Below are 21361 nucleotides of genomic sequence, written 5' to 3'. Positions count from 1 at the left end.
GGCGGGTGAGCAGACTAGCCTCTCGGGCTGGTGAGTGCCGGTCGGCAGCGATCCTCTGTGCGGTAATCTCTCCGCTTTGCCCTGCGCACCCCTGTGGCTGCACTCTCCTCCGTGGCCCCGAAGCTCCCCCCTCCATCACCCGCAGTCTCTGCCCGCGAAGGGGCTTCCTAGTGTGTGGAAACCTTTCCTCCTTCACAGCTCCCTCCCACTGGTGCAGATCCCGTCCCTATTTTTTTGTCTCTGTTTATTCTTTTGCCCTACCCAGGTACGTGGGGAGTTTCTTGCCTTTTGGGAGGTCTGAGGTCTTCTGCCAGCCTTCAGTAGGTGTTCTGTAGGAGTTGTTCCACGTGTAGATGTATTTCTGATGTATCTGTGGGGAGGAAGGTGATCTCCGTGTCTTACTCTTCTGCCATCTTCCCCACCCCTGTATGGTAATTTATGTTTAACTTTCTAAGAAACAGTCAAACTTTTCCATAGTAGCTATTCCATTTTATAGGGCAATATAATATTGATACAGAAATCAAACGTTATGTTACAGTTTTATGTACAATGATGCAAAACCCCTAAAAAAATATATTAAGGAACCAAATATAGCAATGTTTAAAATATATCATTAATCATATCAAAGTTAGTATCCTTTGGATGTAAGGCTGGTTTAACATTAGAAAAATCAAGTAATGTAATCCACCGTTACCAGAATAGAGGGAAAAACCATAGTATTATCTCAAATAATGTAGAAAAGCATTTGATAAAATTTCACTGATGGTTTAAAAATTCAGCACACTAGGACTAGTAGGGAGCTACCAGAATAAGCCTGTAGCAAACCTTACACCTAATGGTGCAACTTTGAAGCTTTTAACATAAGAAAGAAAATTAAGTAGTGAACACTCACTCAACACTTTGCTAGAGGTCCTAGCACAGTAAGCAAGAAAAAGGTATAATATTTAGAAAGGAAGAAACAAGTGTTATCTGCAGATGATATGACTATCTTTGTAGAAGACTCAAAATAATCTACAGATAAATTATTAGAATTGATAAAGAGAATAGTAAAATTTCTGGACACAAAGTCAGTAAAGAAAAGTCATTTGCAGTTCTTTTCCCAGTAAGTTAGAAAATGTACTTTAGAAATCATATAAGTTACAAAAGCTTGGAAAAATAAACTTGACAAAGATGTGTAATATGTATCTGGAGAAAACTGTGAAACTTTACTGGAAAACATTAAAGAGAGCTTAACTCTGAAATTTATGTAAAGACCAAGTGGTAAAGAGCAATCCTCCTGAAGAAGAGAAACAGGATAGGGTATAAGAGAAGCCACTTCTTGAAAGTCTAGTTCATTCCCATTTTAGGATTTAGTTTTCTTGGGTCTGCTAAGTCAGGTACCACTTAATCAAAATGTTGTTGCTATCGTGTCCTGTCTTATTTTCTTGGTCTTTGTTGGTTTGTGTAATTTTTTAAAACAATCCCTGTATTGTTACATTTTACAGCGTTTTTCAAGGGAAGAGAAGTAAGTGTGCTGTCAGCACTGAAACATTTTTAACTGAAAATACTGGGATAAGTTTTAAAGCCATCATTTTGGCTGCTGGGTGGAGAATAGATTTCAGATTGGACAGGAGTAAAGGCAGGAAAACCTGGTAGGAGACAATTGAAATAATCCAGATGAGAGATGGTTGAGGTTTGGACCAGGAGCCCAGGATTTCCACATGCCTTGGGTAGGGCAGCCCCTTTCACAGATATCACATCATCTGTGATTGGAGTAGAAATGTGGTCCTGTGTATTCCTGGCAAGACCTTTACCCTTTCCAGTTTCCGACCACTCACCCCTGTCTCTCTTGAAACCATCAGTAATAATTTTATTCATTATGTCTTTTTTTGCTTGTTTATGCCATAAGAATCCTAGAACTCCCTGATTCCTCCAGGGCTCTTTAGACACTGAGGTAGTTAATTGGTACCTGTATCCCACTCCCTCAACAGTATGTCCACCATCGTTGTTCTTTTTTTTCCTGTAGCTCTTATCACCATTTGTAACATAATATATTTGTTTATGCATCCTCATTAGAATATAAGCTCTATTAAGACAAGTTTTTCTCTATTTTTATTGCATATTCCAAGCACTTAGAACAATGCCTGGCACATAATGGTTGCTCAGTAAAAATGTGTTGAATAATTGGAGGAAAACAGAAATATCAATGAGGAATAGGTGCATTGTAGGTTTAGTTTGAAGATCAAGACTACTGAATTTGTTGATGGATTGGGTGTGGGATGAGTAAGAGAGAGAGTAGTTACGGATGGCTCCTAGATTTTTGGCATAAACCAAAATGACTAGAGTTGCCATATCTTGAGAGGGGGAAACTATGAGAGGAGCAAATTTTAGGGTAAAATCAATTATAATATTCTAAGGTAACACATTTAAAAGTCACTGAATAGATGTTCTCAAAAGTTCCTTCTACTTGGTTTTAACATCCTACAGTTTTTGGAGACTACACTCACCAAGCTTATTTGTAATGTTTTCTCAGGTCATGCGCATTGTGGATAATGTTCGTCCTGACCGACAGACAGTTATGTTTTCAGCTACTTTCCCCAGAGCTATGGAGGCCTTGGCTCGCAGAATCCTGAGTAAACCCATTGAAGTGCAGGTTGGAGGCAGAAGTGTGGTTTGCTCAGATGTGGAGCAACAAGTGGTGCGTACAGTCCTTAGGAAGCCCCCAGTTCCCTGTATGTTTAGGCACTGTGTCATCCTTTTGGGATCGTTGTCATGTAGGCAGATAATTTCTAAAATTAAACAGTACGTATCAACTGCAGCCTTTAACATTTTACGAAATATATATATATATTTTTAAAAATTTTATTTATTCATTTATTTCTGCATTGCGTCTTCATTGCTGCATGCAGGCTTTCTCTAGTTGTGGTGAGTGGGGGCTACTCTTTGTTGTGGTGCGTGGGCTTCTCATTGTGGTGGTTTCTCTCGTGGAGCATGGGCTCTAGGTGTGCGGACTTCAGTAGTTGTGGCTCACGTGCTCTAGAGTGCAGGCTCAGTAGTTGTGGTACACGGGCTTAGTTGCTCCACAGCTTGTGGGATCTTTCTGGACCAGGGCTCAAACCCATGTCCGCTGCATTGGCAGACAGATGCTTAACCACTGTGCCACCAGGAAAGCCCTACCAAGTATAGTTGAATTTGCTCTTCCATGGAACTGTTTAAATGCTCTTTTAGTTTTTTTCACCAGAAGTGGTAGGCTGGTGATAAAATGTCACATACCTATGTTATTCTTTGATTAATAGGATGTGAAGTTAAGAGTCAGAGAGAGGGGCTTACCTGGTGGCACACTGGTTGAGAGTCCGCCTGCCAGTGCAGGGGACGCGGGTTCGTGCCCCGGTCTGGGAAGATCCCACATGCTGCGGAGCGGCTGGGCCCGTGAGCCATGGCCGCTGAGCCTGTGCATCCAGAGCCTGTGCTCCGCAACGGGAGAGGCCACAACAATGAGAGGCCCGCGTACCGCAAAAATAATAAAAAAGAGAGAGAGAGAGAGAACAGATGATCATCTGTCCACATTTGTAAGCCTCTTAGTCTCTGACTGTTACAATTATTTTTTTGGTCTTAGTGGTTTATCAATTAAAATCAACATTTTCCTACCCCTTCCTAAAGTTATAGGAAGATGTTTATTTATTTGCCACAAATAAAAATATTTTTGTTCATGAAATGTATTTGGGTTTTTACTCCATTAACTTGGTACAATGTGTTGTTTTCAGATTGTGATTGAAGAAGAAAAGAAATTCTTGAAGCTACTTGAACTTCTAGGCCATTATCAAGAATCAGGATCTGTCATTATATTTGTGGATAAGCAGGAACATGCTGATGGTCTTCTGAAAGATTTAATGAGAGCTTCTTACCCTTGCATGTCTCTTCATGGAGGTAACGTTTAATGAAGTCTCTGTTAAGTACTTAACTTAGCCAAGCACTGTGCTGTGTATTTCCTTTGTCTCTAATTTAGCAGTAAATTTTATGTCATCCATGTCATTTTTCATTCATAACAGTTCTGTGGGGGTGGGTAAGCATTATTTTATTTCATCTTAGCAATAAAGAAAATAAGACAACAACATATTGGCTTGATCAAATTCCATAACCATTAATCAGCTAATGAGGAATTGAACTTAAATTTTTTTTTTCAGCCCAAACCCCCAATATTTATTTACAAGTTATTTATATGTACAACTAATGTAATATTATGCTCTTTATAAACATTAACATACAAATAAGAAATTAAAAAACACAAAAATTAGAAATATTCTAGTATTTTCTTCCCACTCCCCCAACGTATCATATCACACCCACCCTATGTTACCTCTCTCCCCACACCCCCTCACCCTGCACCATCACTTCGGAGCCCCTGCTGTAATCAAAGGGAGCCTTTGGAGTTTCTGAAACAGAGGAGGGGCATGGTCTCTGATGACTTTCCCAAATCCGCAAACTAAAAGCAGACTGAGACATCAAAGAACTGCAATTGCCTTAGAGCGCTTTCCACGTGCCAGGAAATGCCTCAGTGCTTTAGTATAACTCATTTAATCCCCAAAGCAACCCTACGCTGTACGTACCATTATTGTCTTTTAAGATATTTTTATTTTAAGATGGAACTGAGGCATAGTGAGGTTAAGTAACTTTGCCAGGGTGACACAGAAAATGGTGGAGCCAGAACTGGAACCCACCCTGGGTGGGTCCACACTCCATGAGCTTAACTGCTACTGGAGGGAGATAAGGGGGCTCCCTTGGTCAAGTCCCTCACCAATCACTGCTGTCATGAGAATCCCAGGTACTGTGTGAGGAGGCAGCAGGAAATCACTAATCACCGGGGTACCTCTCACTCGGTTGTCTAGGCAAGGTCGGCTTATCTGCAGTCTCCAGAGGCCAACTCAGCTGGTCACGCAGGCGCAGATCGATAGGCTTGGTTTCTATGCACTTAAAATTTTTGATTTATGTTCTATTCTTTCCATTGTACCATGCTACCTAGAGGTTTTTATTATGATTCACATTAGAGCTTTAATTAATTTCTGTGTAATATCACCATTGTTATATATATGTGGGACTTAGAACACTAAACATATGGAACAGAGACAGTTTGAATTAAACTCACTAACCAAGTGTTCTGGCAATATGGCTTTGTGACAAACCACCCCCAAATTTACTGGCAACAGTCTTTTTTTTTTCTTTTTTAATGAATCTGCAATTTGTGTAGTTCTTAGCACATAACTAGTCTCTCTTTCATGCTCTGTCTACTCGGATGGCTCAGTTGGGGTTGGGGATCCATTTCCAATTTGCCTTACTTAGGCAGCTGACAAGTTGGTATTGGCTCTTGACTGAGAGCTCAGTCAGGCTGTTGGCCAGGAGTCCTGACTCTTTCCCTTGTGAGCCTCTCTGTGAGGCTGCTTGGCCAGAAGGCAAGAACCAGAAGCTGCCAAGACAGTTAAGGAGGATACTGGGAAGTGGTAGAAATTTTATTTCCACCATATTTTATAGGTCAGAATAGTCACTAGACTGGGCCACGTTCAAGGGAATGGAGTCATAGACTCCACCACCTTATGGGAAAACATCATTCGATATGCAGAAGAGCATGTGGGATAGGACATGCTTTTGCTGCCGTCTTTGGAAAATACAATCTACCACACAAGGCTTCATCATGTGGAATGCAATTAAAAGGGCTTTGAGGATATGTATTTGGTTAACTTTTAATATTTGAAAATGACTCGTTGTGTTTTCCTTTTCTTCATTTATTTTTAAAGTTGTGAGTTACATGTTTTGAAAAATAAATATATTTATTTATTTTTGGCTGTGTTGGGTCTTCGTTGCTGAGTGCAGGCTTTCTCCAGTTGCGGCGAGTGGGGGCTACGTACGCTTCGTTGTGGTGCACGGGCTTCTCATTGCAGTGGCTTCTCTTGTTGTGGAGCACGGGCTCTACGCGCTCGGGCTTCAGTAGTGTGGCACGTGGACTCAGCAGTTGTGGCTTGCGGGCTCTAGAGCGCAGGCTCAGTAGTTGTGGTGCACGGGCTTAGTTGCTCTGCAGCATGAAATTATGTAGGGCTTTTTTTTTTTTTTTTTTTTTTTTTTTGCGGTACGCGGGCCTCTCACTGTTGTGGCCTCTCCCGTTGCGGAGCACAGGCTCTGGATGCACAGGCTCAGCAGCCATGGCTCACAGGCCTAGCTTCTCCGTGGCATGTGGAATCTTCCCCAACCGGGGCATGAACCCGTGTCGCCTGCATCGGCAGGCAGACTCTCAACCACTGCGCCACCAGGGAAGCCCTATGTAAGGCTTTTGAAGAATTATTTTTTTAAAGGTGTAACCATGAAATTCCTAATGTGCATTTCATGCATAATACATAGTATAATGGCATTAGTTGTGAGAAGTGTGGGTGTTAGTATGTCTGAAATACGTACAATTGTGTGCCCCTTTAGAAGAAAAAAGAATACAAACTACAAAACATTTAGTCCATTCTTCCTGCTAGGATTATTGCAACTGCAAGATGCTGCTGACTCTGGATTGTGACCAAATGACAGAAAATCCTGGACTTGTTCATTTGTAAGATGGAGATTGTGGTATTTCTGTTCTTCTAAGATTGATCTCCATAAAGGGGCAGTCAGGCTGATTTGCAGAACCTATCGCTTAATTGAATAATAGCTGTTTATTCCTGCTTACTCTTCTGAATAGTGAGAAGGAAGCTCAGAGACACTCTGAGTGCTGCCACTTCTTCAGAGCCATCTGTAGTTCTCTAGTCTTCAGGTCTAGTGAAGGGAGAAAGGGAGGCAGGAGGTTGGAGAGTGGATGATGTGTTCTGCCCACTCCTGGTTTTCTTAACCTGAGACAATTTTCTCAGTTCAACAATCAGAGCATTCCATGGTTGCTTGACTTTTTTTGTTAGAGCACAAAGGCCGGGTCATTGTAGTTTATGAACAAAATATGTGGAGAGCATATTGTTCTTAATACTCTATATTTTATTTATCACATACCTGCATTCCTCTAAACTTTCCTCTAAACTGAGTTAAAAAATGAAAGAAGAAATCTGAAAATACTATCATTAAACCATGGCTATAATTTCTATTCTGTCAGTCATCCATTTCTTCATTTTTGCACTAATGAATAATTTTAAAATTCCTTAAAGATGCAGCCTGCATTTAATACAGTAAATATTGCTGAAATTAGGAAAGTAGCACAGTGGTTTCTACTTTCAGGTGTTTATGATATATGAAAACAGAGACATTTTAAAATAGGGCAAAATGCTTCAATGAGACTTTTGACATGTACTATTTTTTTTTTTATAATGTTACTCTCTTGCCTAATTTTATTTATTTATTTATTTATTTATTTTGCGGTACGCAGGCCTCTCACTGTTGTGGCCTCTCCCGTTGCGGAGCACAGGCTTCGGACGCGCAGGCCCAGCGGCCATGGCTCATGGGCCCAGCCGCTCCGCGGCATGTGGGATCTTCCTGGACCGGGGCACGAACCCGTGTCCCCTGCATAGGCAGGCGGAATCTCAACCCCTGCACCACCAGGGAAGCCCTGACATGTACTATTAATATCAGTTACTTTTCCTTTTGGTTCTCTGCAAGTAACAGAAAATAATGAACTCAGCTGCCATAAATCATGAGGAATATTTATTATTTTACAAAACATGAAATCCCGTGGCAGAACGATTCCAGGGGACTTCCCTGGCGGTCCAGTGGTTAAAACTCTGCGCTTCCACTGCAGGGGGCCTGGGTTCTACCCCTGGTTGGGGAACTAAGAGGCCACATGCTGCAAGGTGTGGCCAAAGAAGAAAAAAACAGAAAACGATTCCAGGCTTGCTTCACTCTGCAGTAGCTCAGTGTTACCATATTGTAGTTTCTATACTGCCATCTTGAGCATAATAACTTAGTTATTAAGCTAAGCTTTCTTTATGGCAGCAAAAAGCCTTCTGCAGGCTCAGTCATCACTTCCAGATTTGACAGCGTCCAGAGGAGGAAGACTATTTTCCATATATCTATGGCTTTTTTTCCCCCTCATTTTTACTACCAAAATTTCAAACACAGAAAATCTGAGAAAACTATATTATTAACACCCTTGAATATCTAATACTAGGTTCTACAATTAACATTTTGTTATATTTATGTCACATCTTTAGCCATCTGTCCTTTTACCCACTTCTCAATTTTTCTTAGTTTTTTTAAAAAATAAATTTCTTTCTTTTTATTTATTTATAATTTTTGGCTGTGTTGGGTCTTCGTTGCTGTGTGCGGGCTTTCTCTCGTTAGAGCGAGTGGGGGCTACTCTTCGTTGTGGTGCACGGGCTTCTCATTGCAGTGGCTTCTCTTGTTGTGGAGCACGGGCTCTTGGCACGCAGCCTTCAGTAGTTGTGGCTTGCAGGCTCTAGAGCGCAGGCTCAGTAGTTGTGGTGCACGGGCTTAGTTGCTCCGTGGCATGTGGGATCTTCCCAGACCAGGGCTGGAAACCGTGTCCCCTGCATTGGCAGGGGGATTCTTAACCACTGCGCCACCAGGGAAGCCCTTTCTTAGTTTTTTGATACATTTCAGAATACGTTGCAGCATCAGCACATTTCACTTCAGTGTGCACATGATTAACACTAGTTCAAAATTTTTTTAAATAAAACATTTGTAAGTAAACTATAGTGAAATGTACAGATCCTGAGTGTACCATTTGATGAGTTTTGACAAATGCATGTAAGTTGTGAAACCCAAACCTCTGTTAAGGTATAACCTCAGAAATTTCCCTCAGTCTCTGCCACCACTTTTTAAATTTTTTCCCCAACTTTACCTGTTTTAGAATTCCAGATAAATGGAACCATACATTATGGACGGTTTTGTGTCAGGTATCTTTGACTCTGCATATATTTTTGAATTTTCATCCATGTTGGATGTAACAGCTCTTCCCTTTTATTGCTGAGTAATACTCCAGTGTATAAGTATATCATAGTTTTTTCAGTCATTTCTGTTGGTCACCTGGACTACTTCCAGCTTTTTGGCTGTTTTAACCATCCCAAAGGATTCACCATAATCAGGATACAGAATAGTTCCCTCACCCCCCAAGACTCCCTTGTCCTATCCCTATGCAGAGTAACTCTAAGGTTATCTTTTCTCTTGTACATAGCCCCTGGAAACCACTGATGTGCTCTTATAAGAATGTTTATAAATGCAGTCATACATTATACAGCTTTTTGCAGTTGGCTTTTTTTTCACTTAGCATGATGGCTTTGAGATTCATTCAAGTTGTTGCATTGTTCATTTCTTTTTATTATCTAATAGTATGTTTTGTGTGGATGTACTCTGTGTATTTATCTGTTAAAGGACATTTGGGTTGTTTCTAGTTTTAGACAATTATGAATAGAGCTGCTGTTAAATATGTAAGTCCAGATTTTTGTGTGAACATTTCATTTCTCAAGGGTAGATAACCAGGAATGGGATAGCTGGGTCATATGGTAAGTTGATTTAGATATGATTTTCTTTGTATTCTCCTTCGGGTTTACCGCCTTCTAGAATCTGTAAATTTATGTCTTGCATCTAATTTGGGAACTACTTGACTGTTATTTCTTTTTTTTTTTTTTTTTTTTTTGCGGTACGCGGGCCCCTCACTGCCGTGGCCTCTCCCGTCGCGGAGCAACAGGCTCCGGACGCGCAGGCTCAGCGGCCATGGCTCACGGGCCCAGCCGCTCCGCGGCATGTGGGATCCTCCCACACCGGGGCACGAACCCGTGTCCCCTGCATCGGCAGGCGGACCCCCAACCACTGCGCCACCAGGGAAGCCCCTATTTCTTTTTTTAAAATAATTAATTAATTAATTTGGTTGCACTGGGTCTTAGTTGCGGGAGGCAGGCTCCTTAGTTGTGGCATGCGAACTGTTAGTCGTGGCATGCATGTGAGATCTAGTTCCCTTACCAGGGATTGAACCTGGGCCCCCTGCACTGGGAGTGTGGAGTCTTATCCACTGTGCCACCAGGGAAGTCCTTTGACTGTTATTTCTTGATTGATTGATTGATTGATTGTTTTACTGCCCTATTCTCTCCTCTCTTTTTGGGACTCCAATTGTGTGTATGTTCAGCCTTTTGATTCTGTCTCACGTATCACTGATACTATGTTCAGTCTTTATTTTACAATCTTTTTTCTTTCTAAGACTGAATAATTTCTTTGACTCTGTCTTAAGTTCACTGTGTGTTTTTGGCCATCTCTTATCTGCTAATAATAAGCCCATTCAGTGAATTTTTTAATTCAATTTTTTTTTTAGTTCTAGAATTTCCTGTGGGCTCTCTTTTATATTTTACTGATTCGCTAATTCAATTTCCTAGCCATTCATTATAAGCATTTAAAAGTTTTTTTCCTTGATCACAATTATAATAGTTGCTTTAAAATCTTTGACTTTTAATTATAATGTCTTGGTCATCTGAAGTCAGTTTCTATTATCTTTTCTTTTGATTTTGTTTTATAGTTTTCTGTTTCTTTGTATGTCTAGTAATTTTGGTTTGTATACTGGCCTTTGTGAATGATACCTTGTAGAGTCTGAATTCTCTTATGTTTTATTTAAGGTTTTGTTTTTTTTTTTAAATAGGGTATTAACTTGGCTGGATCCGTATTTGAAACTGTCTTTCTTGTTGGGCAACCTCTGAAATTTCTAATAATTTCTTTCAGCCAGAGCTGGGCTACTTGGATTCTGCCCCATGTGTGTATAGTTTAGGTGTCAGATATTTGGGAAGCGTTTTTTTTGTTTTTTGTTTTTAATTTTATTCCTTCCTTTCTCCCTCCCTTACTCGTTTCTGCACCCGGGTTTTCTCTAGTTGCAGTGAGCGGGGGCTTTGTTGCGGTGTGGTGGCTTCTTTTGTTGCGGAGCACGGGCTCTAGATGCTTGAGTTTCAGTACTTGCGGCATGTGGGCTCAGTAGTTGTGGTGCGTGGGCTCTAGGGTTCATGGGCTTCAGTAGTTGTGGTGCATGGGCTTAGTTGCTCCACGGCATGTGGGATCTTCCCGGACCCAGGCTCGAACCCATGTCCCCTACATTGGCAGGCAGATTCTTAACTACTGCGCCACCAGGGAAGTCCTTGGACAGTGTTTTTATGCACTGTTGGACGTGCCTGCTCTGTTGTTCTTACTGGGATTTATCCCCTCTTTTCTGGTCCTGAGTTTATCCTGAATGCTTTCTTCTTGTTTGTTCTTGTCAGTAAGACTGTTTCTATTCATGTTTCGACTTCCCTACCTGGGCTGCTCAGGGCCCACTCCCAAACAGAAAGTTTAAAATAAAGAAGTAAAATCCTGTAAACTCAACCAGTGCCATTGCATTCTTCCAGGTGTCAACTCCCTTCCAGTTTCTGCCTTCTTTTAGTCACTCTCTGGTGCCTTCAGGTAGTTAGTTCTTTATATTTTGTCCAGAATTCGTAGTTGTTACCCACAGGAGGGTTAGTCTATAAGATTTTCCCCTACCTTGATGTAAATGTATATTTTTTTATAAATGTAAGGAAATTTTACCCCATAATCCCCTGTCTGTACTTCTTTTATATTTTTGGTCAGAATTGCTTCACATGTTTATGCCTAATTCATTCAAAGACAAGGGAATGACAAATAGTTCTTAATGTATTATCCTTGCACCCCTGAGGTTTCTGAGATTTTCAGGGGTTTCATGAAGTCAAAAATATTTCCATAATAACCCCACCAAGTTATTTGCCTTTTTCACTTTCATTCTTTCATCAGTGTATACGTAGTATAGCTTTCTAGAGGTTGCACAGCGTGTTAAATTGCAACAGATTGAATGCAGAAGATATGAGACTCCAACTCTTCTATTAAGCCAGACATCAAAGAGATTTGCAAAACTGTGAAGTGCCTTATTTTTATTGTTTTGGAAAAGTTACTTTTCACAAAAATATATTTTTTAGCATGTAATTGTTTTATTATTTTTAAATAAGTTAATAAATATTTAAAATTTTCCTCAGTTCTAGTTTCTAATACATTAAATATTGATAGAGATGACCTAGATAAACTAAAGCTCTCTGGGTCTGGTTCTTATTAATTTTAAGAGTGCACAGACAACCTGAGCACAGAAAGTTTGAGAAGGGCTAGTTTACACTAATCATTACTCACTTCCTAAGACTGAGAATTAGGCTCATCTCTGGTTTAATATATGTGACCATGTGTTGGGTCGATAACAAAATTGAGGTTATGTTAAAAAGGAAGAGGGTTAATGGTTGCTGCCATTAACTACTAACTCTACTGCACGTATGTGTCAGGATACCTCAGTCTACACTAAAAGTTGTGGTATTTTAAAATTATAAACATAATGTATATTGTTACTGATTCCACTAATTTTTCTTATGAGGTTTTTGGGTACAATGTTGGATCCTAGTTTCTTTGAGATAAGATCCAAATATTTTCCATAATTCAATCTTTGAAGAGTACATTTAAAACTTTAGAAAAAAAAAACAAAAAAAAACAAAAAAAAAAACTTTAGGTGATATAAATTAATATTGATAAATATTTAGCTGCTAAATGTTCTGTATATGTTAAATACAGGTTTTTTTTTTTTTTTTTTTTTTTTTTGCGTTACATGGGCCTCTCACTGTTGTGGCCTCTCCCTTCGCGGAGCACAGGCTCCAGACGCACAGGCTCAGCAGCCATGGCTCACGGGCCCAGCCGCTCCGCGGCACGTGGGATCTTCCCAGACTGGGGCACGAACCCGTGTCCCCTGCATCGGCAGGCAGACTCTCAACCCCTGTGCCACCAGGGAAGCCCTAAATACAGGTTTTATATGGAATGTTAGAATATCTCTTGCTGCAAAAATGAATTTCAAGGTTTGAGAATTTATCCCATTCCCTTCTCTGATTACTAGAGATTCCCAGGTACCCCATCATAAAGTATATTTGTGGCCTGGACATTTTGTAAAAGAACATTTTGGTATTTTATGCTCTGCTTTGTCACTCATCCTGAGGCTCTTTGAGTAACAAATTTTAAAGAGAGATCCAGTTGGGTACTTTTTAAGCAGTGCACCATAAACTTTAATGTGCATATGTGGATCTTGTGGATCTTGTTAAAATGCAGAATCTGACTCAGTAGTCTGGGGGTAGGATCTGAGATTCTCCATTTCTAACAAGCTCTCATGTGATGCTGCTCCTGGTCCCTGGGACAAAACTGTGAGGAGCAAGGCTCTAAATAACCTGAGAGAATTAGAAAGATCTGAATCCTGTCAATATAGGCTGAATGTACCTGCCTTTTTCCCATTTGCCCCTATAAGAGATACAGGTTAGTGATTCTGAGGTTGGGCTTCTGGAGTGATAAGCCTTATATGTAAGAAAGGCGGCAAAACAGGGCAGATTTGGAATTCGTAAATAGCTTTTGATCTTGCCATTAAATTTCCGTAGTCTTTTTTTTTTTAATTTTTTATTGAAATGTAGTTGATTTACAGTGTTGAGTTTCAGATGCATAGCAAAATTATTCAGTTATACATTATATCTATTCTCTTTTAGATTCTTTTCAATTATAGGTTATTATAAGATGTTGAGTATAGTTTCCTATGCTATACTGTAGATCCTTGTTGGTTATCTATTTTATATATAGTAGTGTGTATATTTTAATCCCAAACTCCTAATTTATCACTCCTCACCAACCCCCCGCCAAGTCTTTTACTTTCTATATGGTAGTTGTTGGACATGTGGTCAATATAAGTTGGATTTGTTCTTTACCCCGTGTTTAACTTCTTTGTCTGAATGTCAGAGGAAATGGAAAATTTAACTTGAATATGTGGTTTTACAACTCTTTAATTTACTTGCAGGCATTGATCAATATGACAGAGATAGCATCATAAATGATTTTAAGAATGGGACCTGCAAACTTCTTGTTGCTACGTCTGTTGCTGCCCGAGGCCTAGATGTGAAACATCTGATTCTTGTAGTAAATTATAGCTGCCCCAACCATTATGAGGATTATGTGCACAGAGCAGGACGGACTGGAAGAGCAGGCAACAAAGTAAAAATAATTGCTTTTAAAGTTGATTTCTATTATGTTAAAATACAAGTGTTTCTTTATGATTATAAAGAGATAATAGGAGTTATGGGGACATTCTGAAAATCCTTCATCATCAGAGTATAGGGAATAGTTGATGTTCATCATTTATATACATATACATGTCTTAAGTGCTGTTCTCTGTAGGCAGATAGTGTTAACCATTTGTGTCCCCAAAAGGTATTTTTCCCCACCTAAAAATTTCTGTATATACATACATGCATATAGTTCAAGATCTTTCATTGCTTTTTTAAAAATAAGGGATCATGAAATACACTCAGCCCACACCTATCACCCCTGTTCTCACCCCCCTATACACATGAATATTATTTGCTTTTTTGACTTAACTGTATTCTGTTAAGTATATAGTTCTAACTCTTTCTTTTTGAAGGCAGCACTGATGGAAGCACTGATGGTGATATATTTGATATTACAACCATGGACATTTCTACATACTGAAGCAATAATAGTATTAATAGGTTATATTTATGGAGTATTTATTAAATGCCCACCACTGTTCTGAGTGCTTTACATATACCATCTCATTTTATTCTCACAAATTCCCTTTGAGGTAGATAATATTACCCCTTTTAACAGATGAGAAAAGTTGAGGCACACTGACATTGTTACTTGACAAATTTACATAGCTAATAAGTAGTGATGGCATTTATTCTTTTAACCTGAGTTATTCTGTGGATTTGGGAAACTTTTTGTGTAAAGGGCCAGGTAGTTAAAATTGTAGCCTTTTTGGACCACACGCAGTCTCTGTCACATCGTGTGTGTGTGTGTGTGTGTGTGTGTGTACTTGTGTACACAACCCTAAAAAATGTAATACCACTTTTAGTTCATGGATTGTATAAAAGTAGGCCATGGGTCAAATCTGGTAACTAGGTACTCCTGAAATAAAATATTAAATCATGTTTTAAAATTTATAACAGTTCACTGGTAGGGTAGAGCGTTTTGTGAAGATGGCAATCTAATTGTAGTTTGCTATTCCTCTACTTAAAACTCCAGTCTTTCTCTTGCCTGAACCAAAAAGCTGCTGGGGACACCTGCATCCTTAGGCTTTAGAGAATCCCAGGGAAGTGATATAGCTGACTTCATTTTTGTATATGTTAAAAACATATCAGATATACATGTGTGTATGTTTTTACATCTTTTAATTGGTCTTTTAAAAATATGGGAAGCTGTATTCTAGGACGTTAACACAGGTTAGCTGGGGTAGAGAGGTGCAGTAGGTAGTGGAGGAAGGGAATGCAAGCAAAAAGGGAGAAATAAGATATATTAAAGTTAATACTTATGACAGTGGAGTTGTACATTTATGTAAAAATCACATGTATTTCCGTTTATGCATAAAGAGATTGGAAATTTTCTGGTTTTGCTTATTTTTAAGTATTAAACTTAGGTATTTCACTTTGAACCATTAAAGAATTTAGTAGGACTCTTTTGTGGTCTTTGAAATTCTTTAGTAATGGAGTCATCTTAAAGAGGGTATATTAGGTGACTCAGATTTTATCTTATTTGTGATCTAAGGAGGATTCATCTTGTTAGTGTTTAATAGTATCACTTTTTCATCATTCACTAGGGCTTCGCCTATACTTTCATCACAGAAGATCAGGCTCGGTATGCTGGTGACATAATTAAAGCCCTTGAATTGTCAGGGACTGCAGTGCCACCTGATCTAGAGAAACTTTGGAGTGATTTCAAAGATCAACAGAAAGCTGTGAGTTTTTTAAGTCTCATTTTTATGCAAGTCATTGTGTTCTAGATCTTGAATATTTAATACCTGTAAATCTTGATAGGATTATTTTCACTTATCTCTTTAGCGAGGAAGGGAAAGGAGTGAAAACAAAATGCTCCCTTTTGCTTCAACTTAGTATTTTTTGTAGTCTACATAGGGTTCCTTTTTCTCACATGCTAGATGAAATGTTTTTGTTACATTGTCAACACCGCCTTGAAAAATATTTAATTGCCATAAATTCCTGAATATTAAAGTTTTTTATTATGAAATTAACTTTCTTGTTTTTCCTTGAAAGGAAGGGAAAATAATTAAAAAGAGTAGTGGGTTCTCTGGTAAGGGATTCAAGTTTGATGAAACAGAACAAGCTTTGGCAAATGAGAGAAAGAAGTTACAAAAAGCTGCTCTTGGTCTTCAAGATTCGGATGATGAGGATGCTGCAGTTGATGTAAGTATTGTTCTAAGCCTTATTCTTACCAGTTGAATCAATTATTCCTTTGGTACTGGAGGTTTTAGCATAGGCTTGTTTAATTAGCAAGTTACTGGAAACTTTTCGTTGTGTACCCTTCTCAGTTTTTTTCTGTGTATACAGACGTATTCACATATGCCTGTATTTCTGTAATTTCATAAAAATGAGATCATACTGCTTTATAATCTTTACAATAGTCCTATGTTGAAGTCTTCCCTTTTAGTAAATTCACTCTTATGCTGTTCTTTGGTTACATATTTCATTATATGGATGTTCCACTGTTTAATGAATCAAATCCCTATTTTTGAATATATGGAAACAAACATGTTTGTTTCCATGTATTTTTTATTTGGAATATACTTTACTGTACTTCATCGCTCATTCTTGAACATTAAACCTTGCACATTCGTTGCATTAAGTCTTGAGGATGAATGTATAAATGGAATTGCTAGGCCAAAGGGTATATCTAATTTGGTCTTAAAACGTTGTTAGATTGTTCTCCTGCAAGGTGAGTACCAGTTTGCACTCACAATAGTGTTATATAAGAGTGCCTGGCTCCCTGTATCTTTAACATCATTGGTACTAATATTGTTTTTTAATCTTTTACAATTTAGTTGTTATACAGCATCCTTAGTAATAATAATAGTCAACATTTATTGAGTTCTACTAAGTGCCATGTCCTGTGCAAAGTGCTTTACAGGGATTATTTCATTTACTTCCTCACAATAGCTAGATGAGTGGATACTCGGAGTATTCCCATTTTATAATTGAGGAGACTGAGGCTTAGAAAGAAATAACCTTTTCAGATTTGCATAGCTGTTAAGGGGAGGAGCTGGGATCTATACCCATTCTGTTCTTACTTCAAAGCCCATGTTCTTAGCTTACGGAATTATTTGTAATCCAGTGAAAAGGGACCCTGAGGACTCAGCAAGTTAAGGGTTTCCCAGAGTATTCTTTGGAGCCTTAATCCCAGGATCTTGAGCTTTAGATGTTTTCATTATAAAATAATTTTGGAAAATCTGCCTAGTATATACCACTATTAGTGGTATCCTATCAAAGGATGTGAAAAGTCATTAATAAAATAATCTTATTTAACTTTATTTGACACAGAAATCTTCCAACATATTTGATATTTGATCATAGAACTTTTTTTTTGTTGTTTTTGAAACATACCCTGTTAAACCTTAGCTCAGAACACAATTTAGGAAATCAGGAATTCAGTCTGATCTTGTCATTTCAGGAAATGACCACACTGGCTGTTAAGCACAGCCGGGACCAGACCAAGGTCTCCTATTAACTCTAGGCCATTTCTTACTAGCATACCATACTGGCTTAAAATTCAATTAAGTCAATATTTTAGTTATTTGTTACCATGTAACAAATCAATCCAAAACTTAGTAGGTTAAAACAGTAAACATTTATTATCTCATGATTCCTGAGGGTTAGGAAATCAGGAGAAGTTTAGCCAAGTAGTTCTTACTTAGGGTCTCATGAGGTTGCAGTCAAGCTGTTGTCCCAGGTTGCAGTTATCTGAAGGCTTCACTGATGCAGGACCATCTTCTTCCAAGATGGCTCAGTCACTTTAATGTTGGTAGGATGCCTCTGTTCTTCACTCTGCATTTGTGTCCTTACAGCATGGCAGCTGGCTCCCCCAGAATGAGTGATCCAAGAGAGAGCAAAGAGGAAGCCTTAGTACCTTTTATGACTAGTCTCTGAAGTTCCATACTGGCTTTTCCACTTTTTTTTTTGTCTGTTAGAATCAAATCACTAAGTCCAGGCCACTTTTAAGGAGAGGCTCCACCTCTTGGAGGGAAGAGTATTAAAGAATATGTGGGATTGTTTTTAAAACCACCTCAGATTTTTATGTTACTTAAACATTTTTTAAAAATCTCATAATGAAATATGTTGATTTTTTTTCCTTCGTGTTAAAATATTATATGTTTTGTAAAAAAAGAGCAATACTGAAGTGAATAAAGTTAAAAGTAAAGTTACCCCTGTCACCTAGCTCCATGTACCTTCCCCATTCCTGATTTATGCATTTGTTTTGGATTTTAACGCCATGTATGCTGTTTAATTTAAAAGGGTTATTTAAATGTTAGTTTAAAAGTAGTTGGTAACTCAAACCCCTTAGTAGATAACAAATATTTTAAAAAGAAGATAAGTTGTCTGTTTCCATTTCAGTAAAAGGTCTTTCTAAATTAACCTAATTAATTTTAAACCCTGAAAAAAGCTTGCTCTTCATTTGAGATTTAAAATATTAGCCTAATTTTCAGCATTGCTCTTGCTTTGATGGGGAAACCAACCTTCATTTCTTTCCTTCCTTGAAGGAAAAAAACAATAAAGGCTTTTTTTCCTGATTCTCTTACCCAGTTTTTTAGATAAATCCAATTGCATTTTTGAAGTTGGGAAGAAATTTAGGAACCCTGTTGCAGCACTTCCCCTGGGAACCACTGACTGTATTTTTAGGTGTCCACTGGTCTTGAGTTATTGCCCTTGTCCAGCCTCTTTCATTGCAGTGTATGTAATTTGGCCTTAAGGCCTTGGCCCTGGAGCAACTCAGCTGCATCAAATTGTCTGCTCTGTCTTGACAGCACATGTTCTTCATTTACTGAATTGGGATGTATCTGTACCACTCAGGAGTCTGCTGAAGTGGTTCTTGCAGCCTTGTATCTCTGTTTCTTTCTTTCCTTCCTTCCTCCCTCCTTCCCTCCCTCTCTCCCCTCTCCTCCCTTTCCTTTCCCCTTCTCCTCCTCTTCTCCCTCTATAAATTGGTATTTTTAATTAGATTTTTACTAATCCTTTTTCTTCTTGTTTAGATTGATGAGCAAATTGAAAGCATGTTTAATTCAAAGAAGAGAGTGAAGGATATGGCTGCTCCTGGAACATCTAGTGTTCCTGCTCCAACTGCAGGAAATGCTGAGAAGTTAGAAATTGCAAAGAGATTGGCTCTTAGAATCAATGCTCAGAAGAATTTGGGGATTGAGTCTCAGGTATTAAGTAATTTGTTCCAAGTCTTAGTACTTTTTGCAAGTTCTTTGATTTAAATGCTTTTCAGGAATTATGGCAGCACAAGTGAACAAGAAGTTATTTTAGACACTGAGGTAGTAAGCATTTAACATTATTCTCAATACAGAATTCTTTAATTATTATATTTGGGTGATTTCTCTAGTGTGGTTAACTGAGGTCTTAATGCCTAGTCTGGAAGGCCTAACTGTTAAGCATGTTAACCATGGATAATTTTATAAAGTAGTATTCTGATTGATCTTAACAAAATCCTAAAGAAATAACTCTCTTTCTTTCTTTTCTGTTTATATTAGGTGGGTTATTGGGCACACAAACAATACCTTGGAAGTATGAATATCCAGTTACATAACTGAAACTAACATGGGTTTAGACAGTGGGAAAATGTGTTAAATATTTCACTTGCCTTGTTTCTCTTGGGAGTTTTTTGGTTAACTTAATTTTTTTTTTTGAAGTATAGTTGATTTATAGTGTTGTGATAGTTTTTGCTGTACAGCAAAGTGATTCAGTTGTACATATATATATATACTTTTTTCCATTATGGTTTATTACAGGATATTGAATATAGTTCCCTCTGCTATACAATAGGACCTTCTTTACCCATTCTCTATATAATAGTTTGCATCTGCTAATCCCAAACTCCCAATCCATCCCTCCCCCAGCCCCCTCCCCCTTGGCAACCATAAACAAGTCTGTTCTCTATGTCTGAGTCTGTTTCTGTTTTGTAGATAGGTTCATTTGTGTCATATTTTAGATTCCACATATAAGTAATATCATATGGTATTTGTCTTTCTCTTCCTGACTTACTTTGCTTAGTATGATAATCTCTAGGTTCATCATGTTGCTGCAAATGGCATTATTTCATTCTTTTTTATGGCTGAGTAGTATTCCATTGTGTGTATGTATATATGTACATATGTGTGTGTGTGTGTGTGTGTTTGTATACACATACCACATCTTCTTTATCCATTCATGGACATTTAGGTTGTTTCCATGTCCTAGCTATTGTAAATAGTGCTGCTATGAACATAAGGGTGCATGTATCTTTTTGAATTATAGTTTTGTCCAGATATATGCCCAGGAGTGGGATTGCTGGATCATATGGCAATTCTACTTTTAGTTTTTTGATGAACCTCCATACGGTTCTCCATAGTTGCTGCACCAGTTTACATTCCCACCAACAGTGTAGGAGGGTTCCCTTTTCTCCACACCCTCTCCAGCATTTTGGTTAACTTAATTTTAAACTAATGTTAAATTTTCATAGCATTCCTAAAGAACAATTTGTTAATTTTGACAGTATTTTTAAGATTTTGAGAGTTTGGGGACCTGCAGGGCCCTGTGTCCAGTAGCCTGTATAGGTTCAGGTCTCTAGTGTCCAAGTGGGATGACCAAGCTAGAGGCCAGTGGGCTGACCCAGTGAGGCAGCCACAATCAAGGCTCAGAGCCTTGGGTCTCTGCATCTGTTTTAGTTAGCCAGTGAGTTACTATAAATTGTTTACTGTACTCAAGCCTGTGCCTCTTCTGACAACAGGGACACAGCACCTCACCTAATATTCTCTTGGATTATTGCTACTAATAACTATTGTGAAAGCAAATGGCTCTAACTTTTCGCTGTTGTTAGAAGAGCTTGTGGTGTGAGTCGTGTATTACCCACAGAAGAATTATCTCTGCGTTAGGCACATAGTAAAATTAAGTTCAAATTTAAAAAAATGTGTTGAGTAAAATCATTTACTGTAATTTATAGAATGTTGGGTTGGTCCATGGGGGAAGGAAGAGCTCAGTGGTGGTAGTGGGCAAAGATTCTGATTCAGAGGAAAACTCCTAGTAGCCACAAAGTATGTAAATGATTTTAGAAATATTATACTATATTTGATATCAAGAGTTACCTAATTATGTATGATTCAGTAGAGTTTTTAATGTAGAATTGAATATTATTGTTTTCTCATCACGTAAGGAAGATATATTAAACTGTCTGTTATAAATATATGCTGTTAAATTGCACTTACGGGTAGCACTTTACATTAGAAAGATGCTTTTAGTTAGTGGCTTTCCAGAGAATACTTTGTGGTGGGATATTTGGTCTTGTCTCTGCTCTCATTTGAGATTTGACTGTAGGTCTTCTT

The 21361-nt window shown here is 38.5% G+C and overlaps 1 protein-coding gene across 2 annotated transcripts in view; it reads left to right on the top strand.

Moving 5' to 3' along the window:
- The window catches only part of DDX46 (DEAD-box helicase 46), a 61864-nt gene that overhangs the window by 30700 nt on the left and 9803 nt on the right, over nt 1-21361 (top strand). The window contains exons 14-19 of one of the 2 annotated variants that reach the window (XM_032627282.1): nt 2513-2677; nt 3744-3906; nt 13781-13974; nt 15596-15733; nt 16047-16196; nt 19034-19210. In XM_032627282.1, the coding sequence (XP_032483173.1) occupies nt 2513-2677; nt 3744-3906; nt 13781-13974; nt 15596-15733; nt 16047-16196; nt 19034-19210 (987 nt within the window). The remainder of the gene's footprint in view (nt 1-2512; nt 2678-3743; nt 3907-13780; nt 13975-15595; nt 15734-16046; nt 16197-19033; nt 19211-21361) is intronic. The other variant, XM_032627283.1, reaches the window with a different exon arrangement.

The sequence above is a fragment of the Phocoena sinus genome, chromosome 3 (assembly GCF_008692025.1).
Source record: "Phocoena sinus isolate mPhoSin1 chromosome 3, mPhoSin1.pri, whole genome shotgun sequence".
In the NCBI taxonomy this organism is placed as follows: Eukaryota; Metazoa; Chordata; class Mammalia; order Artiodactyla; family Phocoenidae; genus Phocoena; species Phocoena sinus.
This window is presented reverse-complemented; position numbering and strand designations above follow the sequence as displayed.